The 19,982-nt window shown below is 38.9% G+C and overlaps 1 protein-coding gene across 2 annotated transcripts in view; it reads left to right on the top strand.

Moving 5' to 3' along the window:
• Positions 1-19,982, top strand: part of LOC150090455 (adenosylhomocysteinase-like 1) — a 619,708-nt gene that overhangs the window by 355,648 nt on the left and 244,078 nt on the right. For both annotated transcript variants that reach the window (XM_090369139.1, XM_090369138.1), the window contains exon 3: positions 16,941-17,087. In XM_090369139.1, the coding sequence (XP_090225265.1) occupies positions 16,941-17,087 (147 nt within the window). The remainder of the gene's footprint in view (positions 1-16,940; positions 17,088-19,982) is intronic.

Below are 19,982 nucleotides of genomic sequence, written 5' to 3'. Positions count from 1 at the left end.
ACTGGTAGGAAAAACATGAACTGAGGTTACAAATATAAAATTTTGGCAAATAATAATCATGTCTGGATCTCATGAAGTGTATTTCCGGGCAGTGTGCTGTAGATAATTTGTGGTCAAAGTGGACAGTTTGGTAAACTTCGAAGCAAAATTTGATAACCACGTTTTTTGTGATGGACGACAGGGAAGTATGATTAATAGGTTTTTTTTTTTTTTTTTTGGCAGTTGCAGAAACAGTGCAGTTCGTTGCATCATGTAGCCATTATTATATTATATTAATATTATGCGAACTTCATTCGGAACATCAGCTGTTTACGTAGGAACACAAGTGATCTGTAATTCATCGCTTGCCGCTGAGGTTGGTGATCTGTAATTCGTCGCACGCCACTTTTTGGACCATGATTTTCTTTTGGATCACATCTCTAGCACTATCATCTTCTGCTTGGAGAGAATGCATTGTTAGAGATATCTGCTTTGTCCATTTTGTTCACTTAGTAAATTCGCAAGCGAATGTCATTTAGCTCTCGAATTCATGCCCATGGCTTCCATTCAACCCTAGAATGGTGGATTCTTCAAGAAATCGGATGGAATGTTCTTACGTGTTTTAAGTTCAGGAAATAATGTGTTTTTAAGTTCATAAATTCTTGAGAGCCTCTGACAGACCATATCGATTATGCGTATGAGGATGAAGTACAGTATATCGGTATGTCCTCCTTGACCAGTTTTGTGCACTCCCGTGAGTTATCTGAAAATATATCAAACGGAATTGTGATATATCCTCTCACGAAGCTCAAGTAAGACTCTTAGCAGGCTCGACTCATTGTAAGGCTTCATCTTGCTTGCATTTATATTTCCCGCTCGAAGCATTTGAGGAGCTTCAGGAAATTGAAAGAAAATGTTGAAATCCTGTTTGTCTCTCATCTTAGTTTGTGAAGCTTCGAAGATGATGAAATTCCACCCTTTCATCCTCAAGGTTACAAGCAAATTATCTCGCTGCATTTTTTTAAATTTAGGTTTCAGCGTTACTGAACGAGAAGAAATGAAACTGAAATTAAGCGCGGGTGCAATGCTTTATTTTATTGAAGAAACATTCACCGCGACAGCGAGCTTTCCAAAAGTATTTGAATTAAAAGCAGCAGCATCCCCCGTGGAAGACGGTACGAAATGCGCTGCATCATTTCCAAGACAACCGTTGCAACCAAAATAGCTAAAAATATGAGCATAATTTAAACCGAACACGAAAGAAATAACTCGGCGTTGTTTATAATTTTTTTGTTACGCCACCACGCCGCTCTCGGCTCTTAAAAGTGTCAGCCAACGATAGTCAGGGAAGATCCTGCGTCTGCTGGCCAGTACTGCAGTTTTATAAATTACGAATCAGCCTTGTGATGGAAAGAAACTGTCATAAACAACCCCGTGCCTTTCGTGCTAGGGTTAAACTGTGTTCATGATTTAGTTATTTTGGTTGCAGCGGGTTCTCGGACTACTTCGAAGTTTGAATTTTTAATCGGCGCTGGGCTTTGGCTAATCGAAGCAAATGACAGCAACGTTCGCGTTTCAGCAATTCATTATTGTTTAGTTCTGTTTGTTCAAAGTGATTGGCTGCAATTACTTTTAAGTTTTATTGGATAGGCTGATAATTGTGTGGTATGTAAATTACTGTTATTGTTCCGGATTACGGTAATCTTCGACTTTAGCTTCCCAAAATCCTAGCGCATAATTTCAAACCCGGGATTGCTCCAGTCCGCTCACTGACAAAAAATCTTATTTGGAACATGCGCTTCATTTACTCTGTTCTCCTCTGTTTCGACTGTCATAGTCAGCGTGTGGTGTAAAAGGCATTAGACTATTTTCGATAACTCAGAAAAAAGCTTTAAGAAAATATTTGTGCTGTACTTACGTTTTTATTTTTCTCTATTCATAGTCAGTTCAGTGATAGTGCAATTTTTGTTTAACAGTTTCTTTCGCAGGGGGAAACAATTTGGCTACTTTGTAAATTTAACTTTGATATCCTAATATAATTTACAATTTTTATTATACTTTTTTCACTTTGCTGCTGGAATCTTCGATCAGCTGCAGAATATCTTTCCCATAAACATGTAACGTATTGATATATTATTCGGGACTCATGAATCAATAATCATATCACCAATACGTTTTACAAAGAGACTTAACTCCCACTTCATCGTTTCCCAAATTTTTAGATTACAAATTACAATTTCAGCAATCTAAGAAGATCCTTTGAAACTTTCTCCAGTCCAACTTTCTTAACAGTGAGGTAATTTTCCTTGGGGATTTTAATGTTCTCAAATCTACCTGTGTATAGATCTGATCCACACCAGGTGCCTTTTTTTTATGTTTATCTTCAAGAATTTCTCCTCCACTTTCCTCTCAGTTATTACAAGATTATCTAGCGTACTACCAGAGTTGAAATCACCTCTGGCATTCCCCTTACTGAATAATTCCTCCTGTGTGAATGTCGATGCAAAATATTCGTTTAGTTTGTTAGCCACCTGAGCAGGATCATCAACAGTTGAACCATCAATATCCAGTTGACCAATCGGATTCATCACTTTCCTTCTGGAGTTTACATAGGTAAAGAACTCTTTGCTGTTTTTCTTAGCATTAGTAGAGGCTTATGCAGCATCATCCAAAAAAAAAAAATAATAATAAAAAAAATAAATAAACCACTCCCGTTTCACCCCTTCGTTCCAAATACCTGTCCAGCTCAAACATAAATTTATTTAGGCTATCAACTTCAACAAGGATGGAAGTCTGTTCTACCCGCTGGCTAAAGGCAAACATCCGCACATCTATCCTACATCTGCTTTTCCTCGATTTGAATTTATGGCCCCACAGGTGATTATTCTGAGCAAGAGGAAGAATCCCATCAGCACTGAGCAAGCTCAAACCATTCAAGGCTTTATACACCTCATTCAGATGACCTCGCAGGTGCCTAGTCTCCAGACACTAATTTGCAAGACTTAAGCCTTTCTTCATAAGAGCAACCCTTTGTTCCATTCACTAATCTTGCTGCCCTTCTCTGTACTCGTTTCAATAGCTCTACATCCTTAAAATTAGGCCTCCAGACCTGTATACAGTACTCAAGGTGTGCCCTGACCATTGCCTTATACAAGGGGATAATCACCTCCTTATCCCTGATAGAAAAATTCCTGTATATCATTGACAAGACACCATCAGCTACTCTTGCAGACCATCTGCACTGCTCAGAAAACTTCATATCTGCCTGCACAATTACCCCTCAAGGTCCTTTTCGTTCTCTACCACTGTCAGTGTAGTACCACAGAGTTGATACGTTGCTCTGGGGTTGCTGTTTCCCATGTGTAGTACAGTACTTTACATTTGTCAATGTTAAACTTCATTTGCCACCTCTCAGCCCATCTGCTCAACCTTTCCAGATCCTGTTGCAGCAGCATAGTGTCAGTAGTGTCCTTGACAACCCTGCCAACCTTTGTATCGTCTGAAAACTTGGACATTAGCTTGATATACCATCATCAATGTCATTTATAAATAAAGAAAACAACAATGGACTCCACTAATAACATTAGTCCACAGTGAGCAGTGTCCATTGATTACCACTTTCTGTCTTTTTCCACTCAACCAACCATGCCTTTATCAATAGAAGCAATTTGCTTCCAATGCCACACTGTTCCAATTTGTTCAGTAGTCTTCCATGTGCAACAGTATCAAAAGCCTTTCTAACATCCAAATATATAATATCAAAGTTATTCCCTGCATCCAGTTCCTGGACCACATCATAGTATCCAATCAAATTGGTCAGGCAAGACTTTCCCTTAACAAAACCATGCTGGTTCCGAGCTATAACTGAAGTTTTGTCTAGATGATCCTGCAGTGCTTCTTTAACCAGTGCCTCCATTAATTTGACTGTAACGGAAGTTAAACTAGGGTTATAATTTTGTGCTGAAATTGAAATTTTATTGAAATTAAATCGAAATCATGACTCAGACCAGAGCAGCAAAGCAAAAGGCTCAAGCTAATGGGAGTGCTGTGGCTCAGGAGAGAACTGAGGGGGGCCGTTGCCCTCTGAATCACAACTTTTAATAATGCACTGCTTGCATGATGTTTGTGGAACAGTCGGGTATGGGACATGATATTGCTTTGGGGGATATCTTTGTGTGTCTTTGGTGTTATGGGCCTATATGAGAGCTTGAAGGACAGGGTGGATGCCGTCGAAGGACCTAAATTGAGGGCCCATCAAGCTCTCAGCTGCTCATATTAATGCCAGAGCTTGCACTTGGTCGTCATGTAACACAGCAAGGCAGAATGCACTGGTCCCAAAGGAACTAGTAGTTGGTGACTCTATTGTCTAGGAAACGGAGAACATGCTTTTTAAAAAGGATAGGTGAAACAGGACCAGGTTATGGCTGCCAGGGGCAAAGGTTGATGACGTAGAGCGGATATCATCTTTTAAGGGCACAAAAGGTGATAGAGTTGTACACATTGGTACTAATGATATTAAGAGTAGGAGCCCAGCAGAATTACTTAACAAGTACAGGTCACTGTTGAAAAAAAGCTGTGAATTAGGGTTGAATTTGAAAGTGTCTGCAATTCTTCCAAGACACGATAAGAGGGAGTATATGCTGCTGTAGTAGTAGTAGTGGGAGACTGCTTCTACAGGGATGGGATACACTTAAATAGAAAGGGTGCAAGAATATTTGCTGATGTTATCGAGGCAGTGTTAAGTGGGTCGAAAAACTGGTAGCTTGGAGGGGGGGAATACAAGGACTAATAAGATTAAACAGTAGCCACTGGCAGAGGTGAAAGTGATTCATACACTGCTTCTATTGGAATGAGTAGCAGCCTGGAAAACAAGATGCAGGATATTTCACAGATTGCTGGGAACCATTGCGGTACAAGTAAACACATGGGTTGTGTTAGGGTAGTGAAGAATAGGAACAGGTGCATGTATACTTGTGTGTACACCAATGCTAGGAGTTTGTTAAATAAATTTGATGAATTTGTGGTATTGCTCAGAACACCAAAGGCAGATATTATTATTGGGATATCAGAGACGTGGTGTCACACAGATGCGAGGAATGCAGCACTGGAATTTGGGGAGTACAATGTGTACAGAAAGGCTAGACAGGATACGAAGGGAGGAGGGGTTATGCTATTAGTTAAGAAACACTTAAAATCCAAGGAAGTGAAGCCAGTTGACATCGCTGGACAGTGCAGTGTTGAGTCAGTTTGGTGTGACATAAGCATTGGGAGATCAAAATTGAGAGTAGGAGTGTGCTATAGACCCAATGTCTCTGATGAGTATAAAAAGAAACTGTACAGGGAAATAGAGTGGGCCAGTACATCAGAGAGTCTTATAATGGGGGATTTTAATTTCCCAGATATTGAATGGAATTTGTGGGTTGGTCACTCACACACTAGCAAGGCTTTTGTGGATTTATTGGATGATTGTTTTCTACATCAGGGACTGAAGGCCGTCATCGTTAAACATGTGGGTATATGGGATGTGTCAGGGTGAATAGGAATAGGTGCATGTATGCTTTCATGTATACCAATGCTAGAAGTATAGTAAATAAATTTGATGAATTTGAAGTGTTGGTCTAGACATCAAAGGTGGATATTGTTGGGATAGCAGAGACGTGGTGTCACACAGATATAAGGAATGCAGAACTGGAATTTGGGGAGTACAATGTGTACAGAAAGGATAGGAAGGGAGGTGTTATGCTGTTAATTAAGAAAAACAAAATCAAATCAAAAGAAGTGCATCCAGTTGATATAGATGAACTGTGCACTGTTGAGTCTGTTTGGTGTGACATAAGCACTGCGAAAGCAAAAATAAGAGTAGGGCTGTATTATAGGCCTAATGACTCGAATGAGTACAATGAACAATAGTACAGAGAAATAGAGTGGGTTACTAAATAAGAATGTCTTATAATGGGAGATTTTAACTTCCCAGATATTGACTGGAACTTGTGGGTTGGTCACTAGCAAGACTTTTGTGGATTTATTGGATGTTTGTTTTTCGCAGCAGCATGTTCAAGAGGCAACCGGAGAGGGTAATACTCTTGATCTGGTTATCAGCAGTGATCATTCTTCTATTAAGAATTTGCAGATAAAGGAACTGCTAGGTGGCAGTGATCCCAGTGTACTGATGTGGAATTTACTTAAAGATATAATTACCATCAGGGGTAAAGGAAAGGGTTTTTACTTCCGTAAAGGTGAGTACAGTGGTCTCAGACAGTTTTTAAATTCTGTACAGTGGGATCAACTGACGATGTTACCAACAGTAAATTCTATGTCGGAAGCATTCAAGGAATTAACCGTGGATGCTACTAAAAATTTCATGCCTATTAAGAAATATTGTTCAAGGTTTAGGCCTAAATGGTTATCAAATGAACTGAGACTCATGACAGAGAAGAAAAATGCATGGGATGCATATAAATTATCAAGCGACTCAGAAGCCTATGGCAGAAATAAGCTTGTCTGTAATCATTTCACAAAGGAGATTAGGCAGGCGAATGCAGATTACGAGAAATCTTTGGCAAAAGATTTCTCGTAATCTGCTAAGAAAAACAGCAAGGATTTCTTTACTTATATAAACTCTAAAAGGAAGGGGATGAATCTGATTGGTCCACTTGATATCGATTGTTCGACTGTCAATGATCCTGCTCAGATAGCAAACAAACTGAATGAGGATTTTGCATCTTCATTCACACATGAGGAGTTATTAAGGTTTGAAAATGGCAGAAGGTTATAAAATTGTAGCAGGGTGTTTAATGATTTTGTAATAACTGAGAGCAAAGTGGAGGAGAAATTGTTGAAGTTAAAAATAAGAAAGGCACCTTGTGTGGTTGGGATCTATCCAGTTATATTAAAGGAGGTGGCAAAGCAACTAAGCAAACCCTTAGCCATAATTATTAGAGTATCCTTTGACTCAGGGGAGGTCCCCACAGACTGGAGAAGTGCAAATGTATCCCCAATTCACAAAGGGGGATCGAAGGGTGACACGAATAATTACAGACCAGTTAGTTTAACTTCTGTTCCCAGTAAAATAGCATTAGCATTAGTAGTTTGTTGTTTGGTTTTTAGGAGCATTAGCAACTAAGGCCATATTGCTCCGGGATATGCAGTGGTCATTCCCTGACCTTTCTGCATACTCCATATTTGGTGGTGACGGGCTTGATTTGTATCCCCTTTCAAGGGGATACTAATCAAGAAGCGTGTGCTATGCACTGCTGCTACTTCCCACCTGGCTACGGAGGCGCCTTAGCATTAGAAGAGGCATTTGATGCAAGAAAGCAAGCTTATGCAGCATCAGCCATATTATGATGTGGTTACAAAGGAACTGGATGCAAAAAATACAGGGTTGAGCATGCTGAATTCTGATGGTATCCTTCCACTTGTTGAGATTACGAACCTAAGGGGACATAAATTCAAATTAAGAAAAGACAGATGTAGAATAGATATGCGGAAATTTGCCTTTAGACAGCGGGTGGTTAATTGCTGGAACAATCTTCCATCTGTCGTGGAAGCAGATAGGTTAAATAAATTTAAGGAGCAACTGGACAGGCATTTGGAGGGAATGATATGATTTTTTTTTTTTTTTTTTTTTGGGGCTGTTGCTGCATAAGCTTATACACTTGCTTTCTTGCATCACATGCCGCCACTACTACTACTACACGAGCATGTTCGGGAGACAACTAGAGGGTGTGATACTCTTGATCTGGTTATCAGTAGCGATTCTTCATGCATCAAGAATCTGCAGATAAAGGAACCACTAGATGGAAGTGATCACAGAGTGCTGAAGTGGCATTTAGTCAGAGAGGTAATTACCATCAGGAGCAAAGGGAAGGGTTTTTGCTTTCATAAAGGCCACCAGAATGGTCTGAGACAGTATTTAAATTCTATACAGTGGGACCAACTGATGATGTTACCAACAGCAAATTCAAAATGGGAAGCATTCAAAGAACTTATCTTGGAAGTTACTAGGTTTTACATACCAACTAAGAAATATTGTTCAAGGTTTAGGCCTAAATGGATGTCAGATGAACTAATAAAACATATGGCAGAGAAGAAAAATGCAGGGGATACATTTAAATTATAGGGCGACATGGAAGCCCATGATAGATATAAGCTGGTCTGTAACCGAGTCACAAAGTTGATAGTTCATAGGTTAAATAAATTGATAGGAAGTTGATAGGTTAAATAAATTGAAGGAGGAACTGGCAAGGCATTAGGAAAGCATGGTGTGAATTTTTTTTTTTTTTTTTGGCTGATGCTGCATAAGCTCATACACTTGCTTTCTTGCTTCAAATGCTGCTACTACTACATCAGAATATTCGGGAGGCAACTAGAGCGTGTAATACTCTTGATCTGGTTATCAGTAGTGATTCTTCATGCATTAAGAATCTGCAGATAAAGGAACCACTAGGTGGCAGTGATCACAGTGTAGCGAAGTGGGATTTACTCAAAGAAGTAACTACAAGGGTAAAGGGAAGCGTTTTGCTTTCGTAAAGGTGACTACGGTGATCTGAGACAGTATTTAAATTCTATACAGTGAGACCAACTGGTGAGGTTACCAACAGCAAATTCAAAATGGGAAGCATTCAAAGAACTTATCTTGGAAGCTACTAGGCTTTACATACCAACTGAGAAATATTGTTCAAGGTTTAGGCCTAAATGGATGTCAGATGAACTAATGAGACATATGGCTGTGAAGGAAAATGCATGGAATACATATAAATTGGAGGCAATGATCAAGGGTGGAATTCAGGATCATTTGGATCGAATTGAAATTCTCAAGGATACTCAGCATGGTTTTGTAAAGGGAAAATCATATTTAACAAATCTGGTTCACTATTTCGAAAGGGTCACTCACGAGCTGGATTTAGGGAATAATTTCGACATTGTTTATTTAGATTTCAGCAAAGCTTTTGACTCAGTCCCACATGAGCGGTTGTTTTATAAGCTGGAACAGGTTGGAATCACTGGGAAAATCCTTAGATGGATAGAAGGATGGCTTCAGGGCAGGAGGCAGAGGGTTGTGATAAATGGCTATTCCTCAGATTGGGTTGATGTAAGAAGTGGGGTTCCCCAAGGATCAATATTAGGACCACTGTTGTTTTTAATTTTCATAAAAGACATTGATGAAGGGATAGAGGGCGTGATGTCTAAATTTGCAGATGATGTTAAAATTGATAGAGTAGTTAGTGATCACTGTCAAGCTGAGCTTCTTCAGAGAGACCTAGATAGACTTCAAGAATGGTCAGAAAAATGGCAGCTGTGCTTTAATCCAACAAAGTGTAAAGTATTACACCTGGGAAACAGTAATCCCAAAAAAATGTATTCATTTGGTGGAATTCAACTAAACCCAGTACTGGAGGAAAGGGACTTGGGTGTTACGATATGGTCAGACATGAAATTCTCTGAACATTGTAAACAGGTTGCAAGGAAGGCCCGTGGTGTCCTATCGATGATCTATCGAACTTTTGCAAGTAGAGATAGGGACGTGATAATCCCATTATATAAGGCTTATGTTAGACTACACTTGGAATACTGTGTTCAAGTATGGAGACCGCACCTAAAGAAAGACATCGAGCTTCTTGAAAGGGTGCAAAGAAGGGTAACTCGCCTGGTGAGATCGGCAAAAGGGCGTCCTTATGAAGAAAGACTTCGAATATGTGGGTTGCAGAGTTTGGAAACTAGACACCTTAGAGGGGATTTGATTGAGGTGTTTAAGGCTCTGAGAGCCATCAGTAAAATGAATGAGGACAAAATTTTCAAGATTATAAATGATGCTAGAACTAGGGGACATAAATTCAAGTTACGGGGGGAAAATGTTTAGATTGGACTGCAGGAAGTTTTATTTTAGACTCAGGAAGTAATCGTTTGCGAAGTGCGATTTATAAATTACTGGAATAAGTTGCCTTCATGGGTGGTAGAGGCCGACAGTTTGGGGAAATTCCAAGGTCATCTGGATAGTACTTTCGGGTAAGGGAAGTGCATAGAATGATAGGTTTAATTTCCTTTTTATTTATATTTTATTTTATTTTTTTTCAATTATTATTATTTATTTATTTATTTTATTTATTTATTTTTTTTTGTTTTTATCATTGTTTTGTTCGGATTTTTTTTTTTTTTTTTTTGGCTGGTGCACCATAAGCCATAGGCTTTCTTGCACCATGCGGCCGTTTCTAATACTAATACTAAATTAATGGCTGACATGGAAGCCTATGATAGATATAAGCTGGTCTGTAACCAAGTCACAAAGGAGGTAGTAGTAGTAGTGGCATGTGATGCAAGAAAGCAAGTGTTTGACCTTATGCAGCATTAGCCAAAAAAAAAAAAAAATCAAACCATTCCCTCCAAATGCCTGTCCAGTTCCTTCTTAAATTTATTCAACCTATCAACTTCCACAAAGACAGATGGAAGTTTGTTCCAGCAATTAACCACCCACTGGCTAAAGGCAAATTTCTGCAAATCTGTTCTACATCTGTCCTTTCTTAATTTGAATTTTAATGCCCCTTATGTTCATAATCTGAACAAGTGGAAGGATCCAATCAGAATTCAGCGTGCGCAACCCATTCAAGGCCTTATACACCTCAATCACATCACCGTGCAGGTGCCTAGTCTCCAGCCACTGCAATTTGCAGAACTTAAGCCTCTCTTCATTCCCCCTCACCAATCTTTTTGCCCTTCTCTGTACACGCTCAAGCAAATCTACATCCTTCCTAAAATGAGGCCTCCAGACCTGTATGCAGTACTCAAGGCGTGGCCTGACCATTGCCTTATACAGAGGGACAATCACCTCCTTTTCCCTGCTAGCGAAATTCCTATATATCATTGACAAAACCCTATTAGCTGCCCTGGCAGCCTGTCTGCATTGCTCAGGAAACTTTATTTCTGACTGCACAATTACCCCTCTAGGTCCTTTAAGTTCTCTACCACTGTCAGTGTAATTCCACAGAGTTGATATGTTACTCTGAGGTTACTGTTTCCCATATGTAGCACTTTACATTTGTCAATGTTAAACTTCATTTGCTACCTCTCAGCCCATCTGCCCAAATTATCTAGATCCTGTTGCAGTAGCACACTGCCATTACTGTCATTAACAACCCTGCCAACTCTAACCCAGGTTAGCCAGGCAAAGGCAGATTATGAGAAATCCTTGGCAAAGGATGCAAAGAAAAACAGAAAAGAGATCTTTACCCATGTAAACTCTAAAGAAAAGGATGAATCAGATTGATCCACTGGATATTGATGGTTTAACAGTTGAGGATCTTGCTCAGGTGGCTAACAAACTAAACGATTATTTTGCATCTACATTCACGCATGAGGAGTTATTCAGGAAGGGGAATGCCAGAGTTGAAGTAAACTGTGGCAGTGAGCTAGATGATTTTGTAATAATTGAAAGGAAAATCGAGGAGAAATTGTTGTGGATTAACATAAAAAAGGCACCTGGGGTGGATGGGATCTATCCAGTTATATTAAAGGAGGCAGCAAAGGAAGTAAGCAAATCCTTAGCCATAATTATGAGAGCTTTTTTTTGGCTTCAGGGGAAGTACCCATTGACTGGAGATGTGGAAATGTGACCCCAATTCACAAAGGAGGATCAAAGGCTGACACAAGTAATTATAGACCTGTGAGTTTAACTTCTGTTCCAGAAAAATTAATGGAGGCACTGGTAAAAGAAGCACTGCAGGATCATTTAGACAAGACTTCAGTTATAGCTCAGACACAGCATGGTTTTGTTAAGGGAAAGTCTTGCCTGACCAATTTGATAGGATACTATGATGCAGTCACAAAAGAACTGGATGCAGGGAATAACTTTGATATTATATATTTGGATCTCAGAAAGGCTTTTGATACTGTTGCACATGGAAGACTGCTGCACAAATTGGAGCAGTGTGGCATTGGAGGAAATTGCTACTATGGATAAAGGGATGGTTGAGGGGGAGAAGACAGAGAGCTGTAATCAATGGACACTCTTCATCATGGACTAATGTTATTAGTGGAGTCCCTCAGGGTTCAGTATTGGGTCCATTATTGTTTTCTGTATTTATAAATGATATTGGTGATGGTATATCAAGCTTAATGTCCTAGTTTGCAGACGATACAAGGGTTGGCAGGGTTGTTAAGGACACTACTGATGCTATGCTGCTGCAACAGGATCTGGAAAGGTTGAGCCGATGGGCTGAGAGGTGGCAAATGTAGTTTAATCTTGACAAATATAAAGTACTACATATGGGAATCAACAACCCCAGAGCAACGTATCAACTCTGTGGTACTACACTGACAGTGGTAGACAGTGGTAGGAATTGGTGAAAGAAATGAAATAGGCGAAAGACTTGTGGAATTTGCAGAATCTCAAGGATTGTCAGTAATGAACACTTTTTTCAAGAAAAGGGTGAACAGAAAGTGGACATGGAAGAGTTCATATGGATTAACAACTAATGAAATCGACTTCATCCTTACTGACAGAAGATATATTGTGAATGATGTTACCATCCTGAATAAGATAAATGTTGGAAGTGATCACAGAATGGTAAGATATACACTTGATATAGATGTAGGAAAGGAAAGAAAAAAAACTGACTTGTAAGTAATACAAAGGTCTTTGAGATAATGGAATAGGAGTATAAGCAGTATGTACTGGAACTTAAGAACAAGTTTGAGCTTCTGCAGACTGCTCAGGACCAAGATATCGATGAGGAATATTACAACTTTCTGAATGTGATAAAGCCGAAGAAACCTATAGGGAAAAAGAAATCCAAAGAAGAAAAAATTAGTCAAGAAACACTTGTTTGGATGAACCAAAGGTGAAAAATGAACAAGATAAACACTGACAAGGAGAAAATTGAGTATACTGAGTTATGGAAAGCCATTAGAAAAAGACTCAGAGAGGGTATAAGAAGATTTAACAAGAAAAGTAGAACAGCATTAAGGGAAAACATAGGATTTAAATCAGCAGCCATGAGCAGTAATACAGAAAGACAAATGATACTGAAAATGAAGAACAGCGATGGTGCTTATAAACACAGCAGAAAAGGCATAATTCAAATAGCAGAAGACTACTATAGAGAATTATACAAGGAGTGAGGGAATGATGCCAACAGTGGGGAAGATGGATATTAAATTAGCAACACATACGACATACTCGATATTCTTCCTGATGAGGTAGAACATGAATTGAAGAAAATGAAGAATCAGAAAGCCCCGGGGGAAGGTGAAGTTACTGTAGAGTTGTTAAAATTGGGAGGAAGAGACATAACACAAAAACTGGCAAGGCTCTTCACAAAGTGCATTAGAAAAGGTGTGATGCCTAGGAATGAATAATGCAATCATAGTTTTGCTGCATAAGAAAGGAGATAAATCAGAAATTTGAAATTGTAGACAAATTAGCTTATTATCCCACATCTACAAGTTGTTCACAAGTTTTTCAACTCTGTTGTACTACACTGACAGTAATAGAGAATGAAAAGGACCTGGGGGTAATTGTGCAGGCAGATATAAATTTCTCTGAGCAGTGCAGACGGGCTGGAAAAGTAGCTCATGGTGTCTTGTCAATGATACACAGGAATTTTTCTAGCAGGGATAAGGAGGTGATTGTTCCCTTGTATAAGGCAATGGTCAGGCCACACGTTGAGTACTGTATGCAGGTCAGGAGGCCTCATTTCAAAAAGGATGTAGAGCTGCTGGAATCAGTACAGAGAAGAGCAACAAGATTAGTGAATGGAACAAAGGGTTGCTCTTACGAAGAAAGGCTTAAGTTTTGCAAATTACAGTGTCTGGAGACTAGGCACTGGTGAGGTGATCTGATAGAAGTGTATAAAGGCTTGAATGGTTTGAGCATGCTCAATGCTGATGGGATCCTTCCTCTTGCCCGGAATAATCACCTGAGAGGGCATAGATTCAAATTGAGGAAATACAGATGTAGGATAGATGTGCAGAAATTTGCCTTTAGCCAGTGGGTAGTTGGTTGGTGGAACAGACTTCCATCCCTTGTTGTGGAAGTTGATAGCCTAAATAAATTTAAGGCTCAGCTGGACAGGTATTTCGAATAAACGGAGGGGTGATATGGAAGTTTTTTTTTTGGCTGATGCTGCATAAGCTTGCTTTCTTGTATCATATGCCTCTGCTAATGCTAAATTAAAATACTGTTCATATAAAGTTTTCCTTGCGAGGAAGTGCAGACTGCGTGAACTAATAAATAAATAGATAGAACAGTTTTATTATTATTTTTTTTCTCATTTTTCAAATTAAATGCGTTTAAGCAAATGAACTAATTGTTATGTATAATTATCAATGATATTGATGAAGGTATATCAGGTTTAATGTTCAAGTTTGCAGATGATACAAAGGTTGGCAGGGTTGTTAATAACAGTAATGACAGTAGGCTACTGCAACAGTATCTAGAAAAGTTGGGGAGATGGGCTGAGAATTGGCAACTGAAATTTAACATTGACAAATGCAAAGTACTGGTAGCTGTAACCACAGAGAAATGTACCAACTGTGTTGTACTACACTCAGGGTAGTGGAGAATGAACTGGAAGTAATTGTGCAGTCAAATATGAAGTTTTCTGAGCAGTGCTGAGAGGCTGCCAGAGTAGGTCATGTGGTCTTGTCAGTGATATACAGGAAATTTGCTAGCAGGGTTGAGGAGGTGATTACCCTTTTGTATAAGGCAATGGTCAAGCCATGCCTTGAGTACTGCATACAGGTCTGGGGACCTAATTTTAGAAAGGCTGTAGAGTTGCTAGAATGAGTACAGAGAAGGGCAACAAAATTAGAGAGAGGAACAAAGGGGTCCTCTTACCAAGAAAGGCTAAGTCCTGCAAATTGTATTGTCTGGAGACTAGGCATCTGCAAGGTGATGTGATTGAGGTGTAGAAGGCCTCGAATGGTTTGAGCAGGCTGAATGCTGATGGAATTAGCATTAGCATTAGTAGAGGCATTTGATGCAAGAAAGCAAGCTTATGCAGCATCAGCCAAAAAAAAAAAAAAAAAAAACCACTTCCACTTCACCCCTCTGTTCGTTCAAAATACCTGTCCAGCTGAGCCTTAAACTTATTTAGGCTATCAACCTCCACCACAAGAGATGGAAGTCTGTTCCACCAACCAACCACCCGCTGGCTAAAGGCAAATTTCCGCACGTCTATCCTACATCTGTCTTTCCTCAATTTGAATTTATGCCCTCTCAGGTGATTTTTCTGAGCTAGAGGAAGAATCCCATCAGCATTGAGCATGCTTAAACCATTCAAGGCTTTATACACCTCTATCAGATCACCTCGCTGGTGCCTAGTCTCCAGACACTGTAATTTGCAAAAACTTAAGCCTTTCTTCGTAAGAGCACCCCCTTTGTTCCATTCACTAATCTTGTTGCCCTTCTCTGTACTCGTTCCAGCCGCTCTGCATCCTTCTTGAAATGAGGCCTCCAGACCTGTATACAGTACTCTAGGTGTGGCCTGACCATCGCCTTATACAATGGAATAATCACCTCCTTATCCCTGCTGGAAAAATTCCTGTATATCATTGACAATACTCCATGAGCTACTCTTGCAGCCCGTCTGCACTGCTCAGAGAACTTCATATCTGCCTGCACAACCACCCCCAAGTCCCTTTCATTCTCTACCACTGTCAGTGTTGTACCACAGAGTTGATACGTTGCTCTGGGGTTGCTGTTTCCCATGTGTAGTACAGTACTTTACATTTGTCAATGTTAAACTTCATTTGCCACCTCTCAGCCCATCTGCTCAACCTTTCCAGATCCTGTTGCAGCAGCATAGTGTCAGTAGTGTCCTTGACAACCCTGCCAACCTTTGTATCGTCTGCAAACTTGGACATTAAGCCCGATATACCATCATCAATATTATTTATAAATACAGAAAACAATAATGGACCCAACACTGAGCCCTGAGGGACTCCACTAATAACATTAGTCCACGATGAGCAGTGTCCATTGATTACCACTCTCTGTCTTCTCCCCCTCAACCACCCCTTTATCCATAGCAGCAATTTGCCTCCAATGTCACACTGCTCCAATTTGTGTAGCAGTCTTCCATGTGCAACAGTATCAAAAGCCTTTCTAAGATCCAAGTATATAATATCAAAGTTATTCCCTGCATCCAGTTCTTTTGTGACTGCATCATAGTATCCAATCAAGTTGGTCAGGCAAGACTTCCCCTTAACAAAACCATGCTGTGTCTGAGCTATAACTGAAGTCTTGTCTAAATGATCCTGCAGTACTTCTTTAACCAGTGCCTCCATTAATTTTCCTGGAACAGAAAAATTCTCTCAAGAGGAAGAATTCTTCCTCTTGCTCAGTTTTTGAACCTGAGGGGCATAATCCCAAATTGAGGAAAGACAGTTGTAGAATAGATGTGTGAAAATTTGCCTTCAGCCAGTTGGTACTTGATTGCTGGAACAAACTTCCATCTGTGAGTGTGGAAGTTATAGGTTAAATAAATTCAAGGAAGAACTGGACAAACATTTAGGGTGAATGGATATATGAAATGAGGTGTTTTTTTTTTTTTTTTTTTGTCAGTTGTTGGCTTCTGTGGCCATAATGCCCCCCCCCCCCAAGGTTTTTGCATTTTACTCTGATCCGAGCCCGAGGCGGGATTCGAACCTGCGACCTTTGGATTGCTTTCTTGCATCATAGGCTTCTATTAATGCTAATGATATCTATTTTACAATCACACTGATGTTTTAAACGTTAGTACCTTGTATATTTTGCCATGCTTATTAATTATGTAGTGTGTAAATATTAACTATATTTAAAATTCTTTTTGTTTTAATTTCTTTTATCTGTGTTATTTAAAGAGAGATACCAGTCTCATGGAATAGTTTGTAGAAGGAAGGAAATAGTTTCTACTGATTTTGTTTTCAGCCTTGTTGAGTTGTCAAGTAGATATATGAATAATACTTCCTTCCTGCTGTTTTAGCATCCTATACTGACACAAGTTCAGATGATGAAGGTGTATCTCCAAGAGAAAAGATTCAAAAAAATTCCAAAGGGTTTTTTGATTTCTGTGTCAAGAATATTAACCAGGCAGCCTTCGGAAGGAGGGAAATTGAAATAGCAGAGCAAGGTAATTTTAATCTTTAGATAATTTGCATGAGGACTTAATTATGTTTAATTTTCATATACCCTTAATTCGTCCTATTACGTACTTCTTGGTTTGAATTTGTTGCCTTGTGGTAAAAAAGTATTATATATAGATGCACTCCCTTTTTCAGTTTCAAATAAGCATTTAAAATAAAATTTAGTTAAAGTTGTAATAAACAAAATGTATTAAAGAGCCGTATGTTAGCTTTTATTGTAGCCCTCTTTGTGAAAAAGATTTCACCCGTTTTTTTTTTTTTTTTTTTTACAATTTACAGTTAACATATAAGCAAATAGGAAATGGGAGAACTTACGTAGAACAGATGTAAGTTAAATCCTATCTGCGAGGTACCTAATGAAGCAATGAGGTTGTGAACTCAGGTCTTGCTTCTGGTTGCCCTTTCTGGTTGATTAGGTTTGTGTTGAACACACAGAACAAACATCTTATGTTGTCCCCCACAAAATGTTGTTTATAGTGTAGTATTAGAATTAATAAAGGCAAATTGATATAAGAAGCCAGGCTTATTGAGTATTAGCCTAAAAAAATTACAAATAAAATACAAGTGGTTTCATGTATGTAGTTGTCTCTCCAATCATTCCTTAAATTTGTACAAACTATCTTATTGTCCATGATTAGGTAGTAATTTTTTTATAGTTAGCAACAGTAGTGGCACATGATGCTAGAAAGCAAGCTTATACAGCATAAGCCAAAAAACAACAAAAAAAAAACCCTCCAACATGAAACTTTTCATTTCACCTATTCATTTCCTCCAATACTTTGTCTAGTTCTTCCTTGAATTTATTTAAGCTTCCACAGCAATGTATGGCAGTCCACCAGTCAACTACCCACTGGCTAAAGGCAAACTTCCACTCATCTCTTCTGCAACCATCATTTGTTAATTTGAATTCGAACCTCCTTGTGTGTGGTCCTAAGTCAGAGGAAGAATCCCATCAGCATTGAACTTGCTCAATCCATTCAAAGCCTTAAACACCTGTGAGATCACCTTGCAGATGCCTAGTCTTCTGATGCGGAAATTTGCAGAACTGAATCCGTTTTTCATAAGAGCACTCCTTTGGTCCTCTCAGCAACATCATTTCCCTTCTCTGCACTTGTATCAGCAGCTCTACATCCTTCCTAAAATGAGGCTTCCAAACCTGCAGTACTCAAGATGCAGTACCATCACCTTATATAATAGGATAATAATCTCCTTATTCCTACTAGCAAAACTCCTGTTTTATCTTTGACAAAACTCCCAAGAGATGTCCTGGCAGCCTGTTTCCATTGCTCAGAGAACTTCATATCTGACTGCACAATTGCCCAGTCTTTCATTTTTTTTTACTAAACTGAGTATAGTACCACACAGTTACTTTGTGGTTACTGCTAGCCATATGCAGTACTTTGTATTGTCAATGTTAAACTTCAATTGCCATTTCTCAGCCCATCTTTCTAACTGCTCTAGATCCTGTTGCAGTAGCATACTGTGATTCCTGTCACTAACCACTCTGCCAACCTTTGTATCATCTGCAAACACTTGGACATTAAGCCTGATATGCCTTCATCAGTATTATTGATAAATATGCAGTCTTTCTAACTGCTCTAGATCCTGTTGCAGTAGCATACTGTGATTCCTGTCACTAACCACTCTGCCAACCTTTGTATCATCTGCAAACTTGGACATTAAGCCTGATATGCCTTCATCAGTATTATTGATAAATATAAAGAAAACAACAATGCGCCCAACATAAAACCCTGTAGGGGCTCCACCAATTTACACTAATTAAAGCTGCTTTGTGCTTTTAGATGCATCTGTCATACCTGACTTATTAATTTTTAATCAACTGAAAACCTTTTTCATCCAATATAACTTTTTAAAAATTACCTTTAATATTTATATTAAATAAAAATATTTTATTTAATAATATTTTAAAAATATTATTTTATATAAAAACAAATATGAATAAACAAGGTATGACAATTCACCAAAATGTGCAAAGCAGCAGTAAAGGATTCAAAAGTATATAAGCATGTAAGTAAATAAATCGGAAAAATGTTTGTATAGATGGAGGTTAGATTTACACAAAGTGCAGGCAGTAGAAGGGTAAGGATAATAGAAAAAAACAGAAGTAATGTAGATATGAAAAAGGCCAAAGAATGTTGATATCCTAAAGGTTATGATGAATTAAGAAAATTATTGGCTGAACTTTCCAATCCAGTTTGAAGGTGAAGGAACTGTAAAGTAAAATTATTAATACAATGATTAAACAAAATAAACTAAAATAAAGTGGTGGAGCTGTCATCAGATATGGGTGGGCAAATTTAATTATAGATTGAATAGAGGGAATGTTAGCAGAAGTAAATATTGATATTAGCATTAGAAGAGGCATACGATGCAAGAAAGCAAGCTTATGCAGCATCTGTCAAAAAAAAAAAAAAAAACTTCCAGTTCACCACTCTGTTTGTTCGAAACTCTCCAGCTGAGCCGTAAATTTATTTAGGCTATCAACTTCCACAACAAGGGATGGAAGTCCGTTCCACCAACCAACTACCCACTGGCTAAAGGCAAATTTCCGCACATCTATCCTACATCTTTCTTTCCTCAATTTGAATTTATGCCCTCTCATGTGATTATTCTGAGCAAGGGGAAGAATCCCATCAGCACTGAGCATGCTCAAACCATTCAAGACTTTATACACCTCTATCAGATCACCTCGCCTCTGCCTAGTCTCCAGACACTGTAATTTGCAAAACATAAGCCTTTCTTCGTAAGAACAACCCGTTGTTCCATTCACTAATCTTGTTACCCTTCTCTGTACTCGTTCAGCATCTCTACATCCTTCTTGAAATGAGGCCTCCAGACCTGTATACAGTACTCTAGGTGTG

This window comes from Mastigoproctus giganteus, chromosome 2 (assembly GCF_048544385.1).
Source record: "Mastigoproctus giganteus isolate SK-2022 chromosome 2, ASM4854438v1, whole genome shotgun sequence".
In the NCBI taxonomy this organism is placed as follows: Eukaryota; Metazoa; Arthropoda; class Arachnida; order Uropygi; family Thelyphonidae; genus Mastigoproctus; species Mastigoproctus giganteus.
The sequence above is the reverse complement of the archived record's forward strand: the minus strand, read 5'-3'. Positions and strand labels throughout refer to the sequence as shown.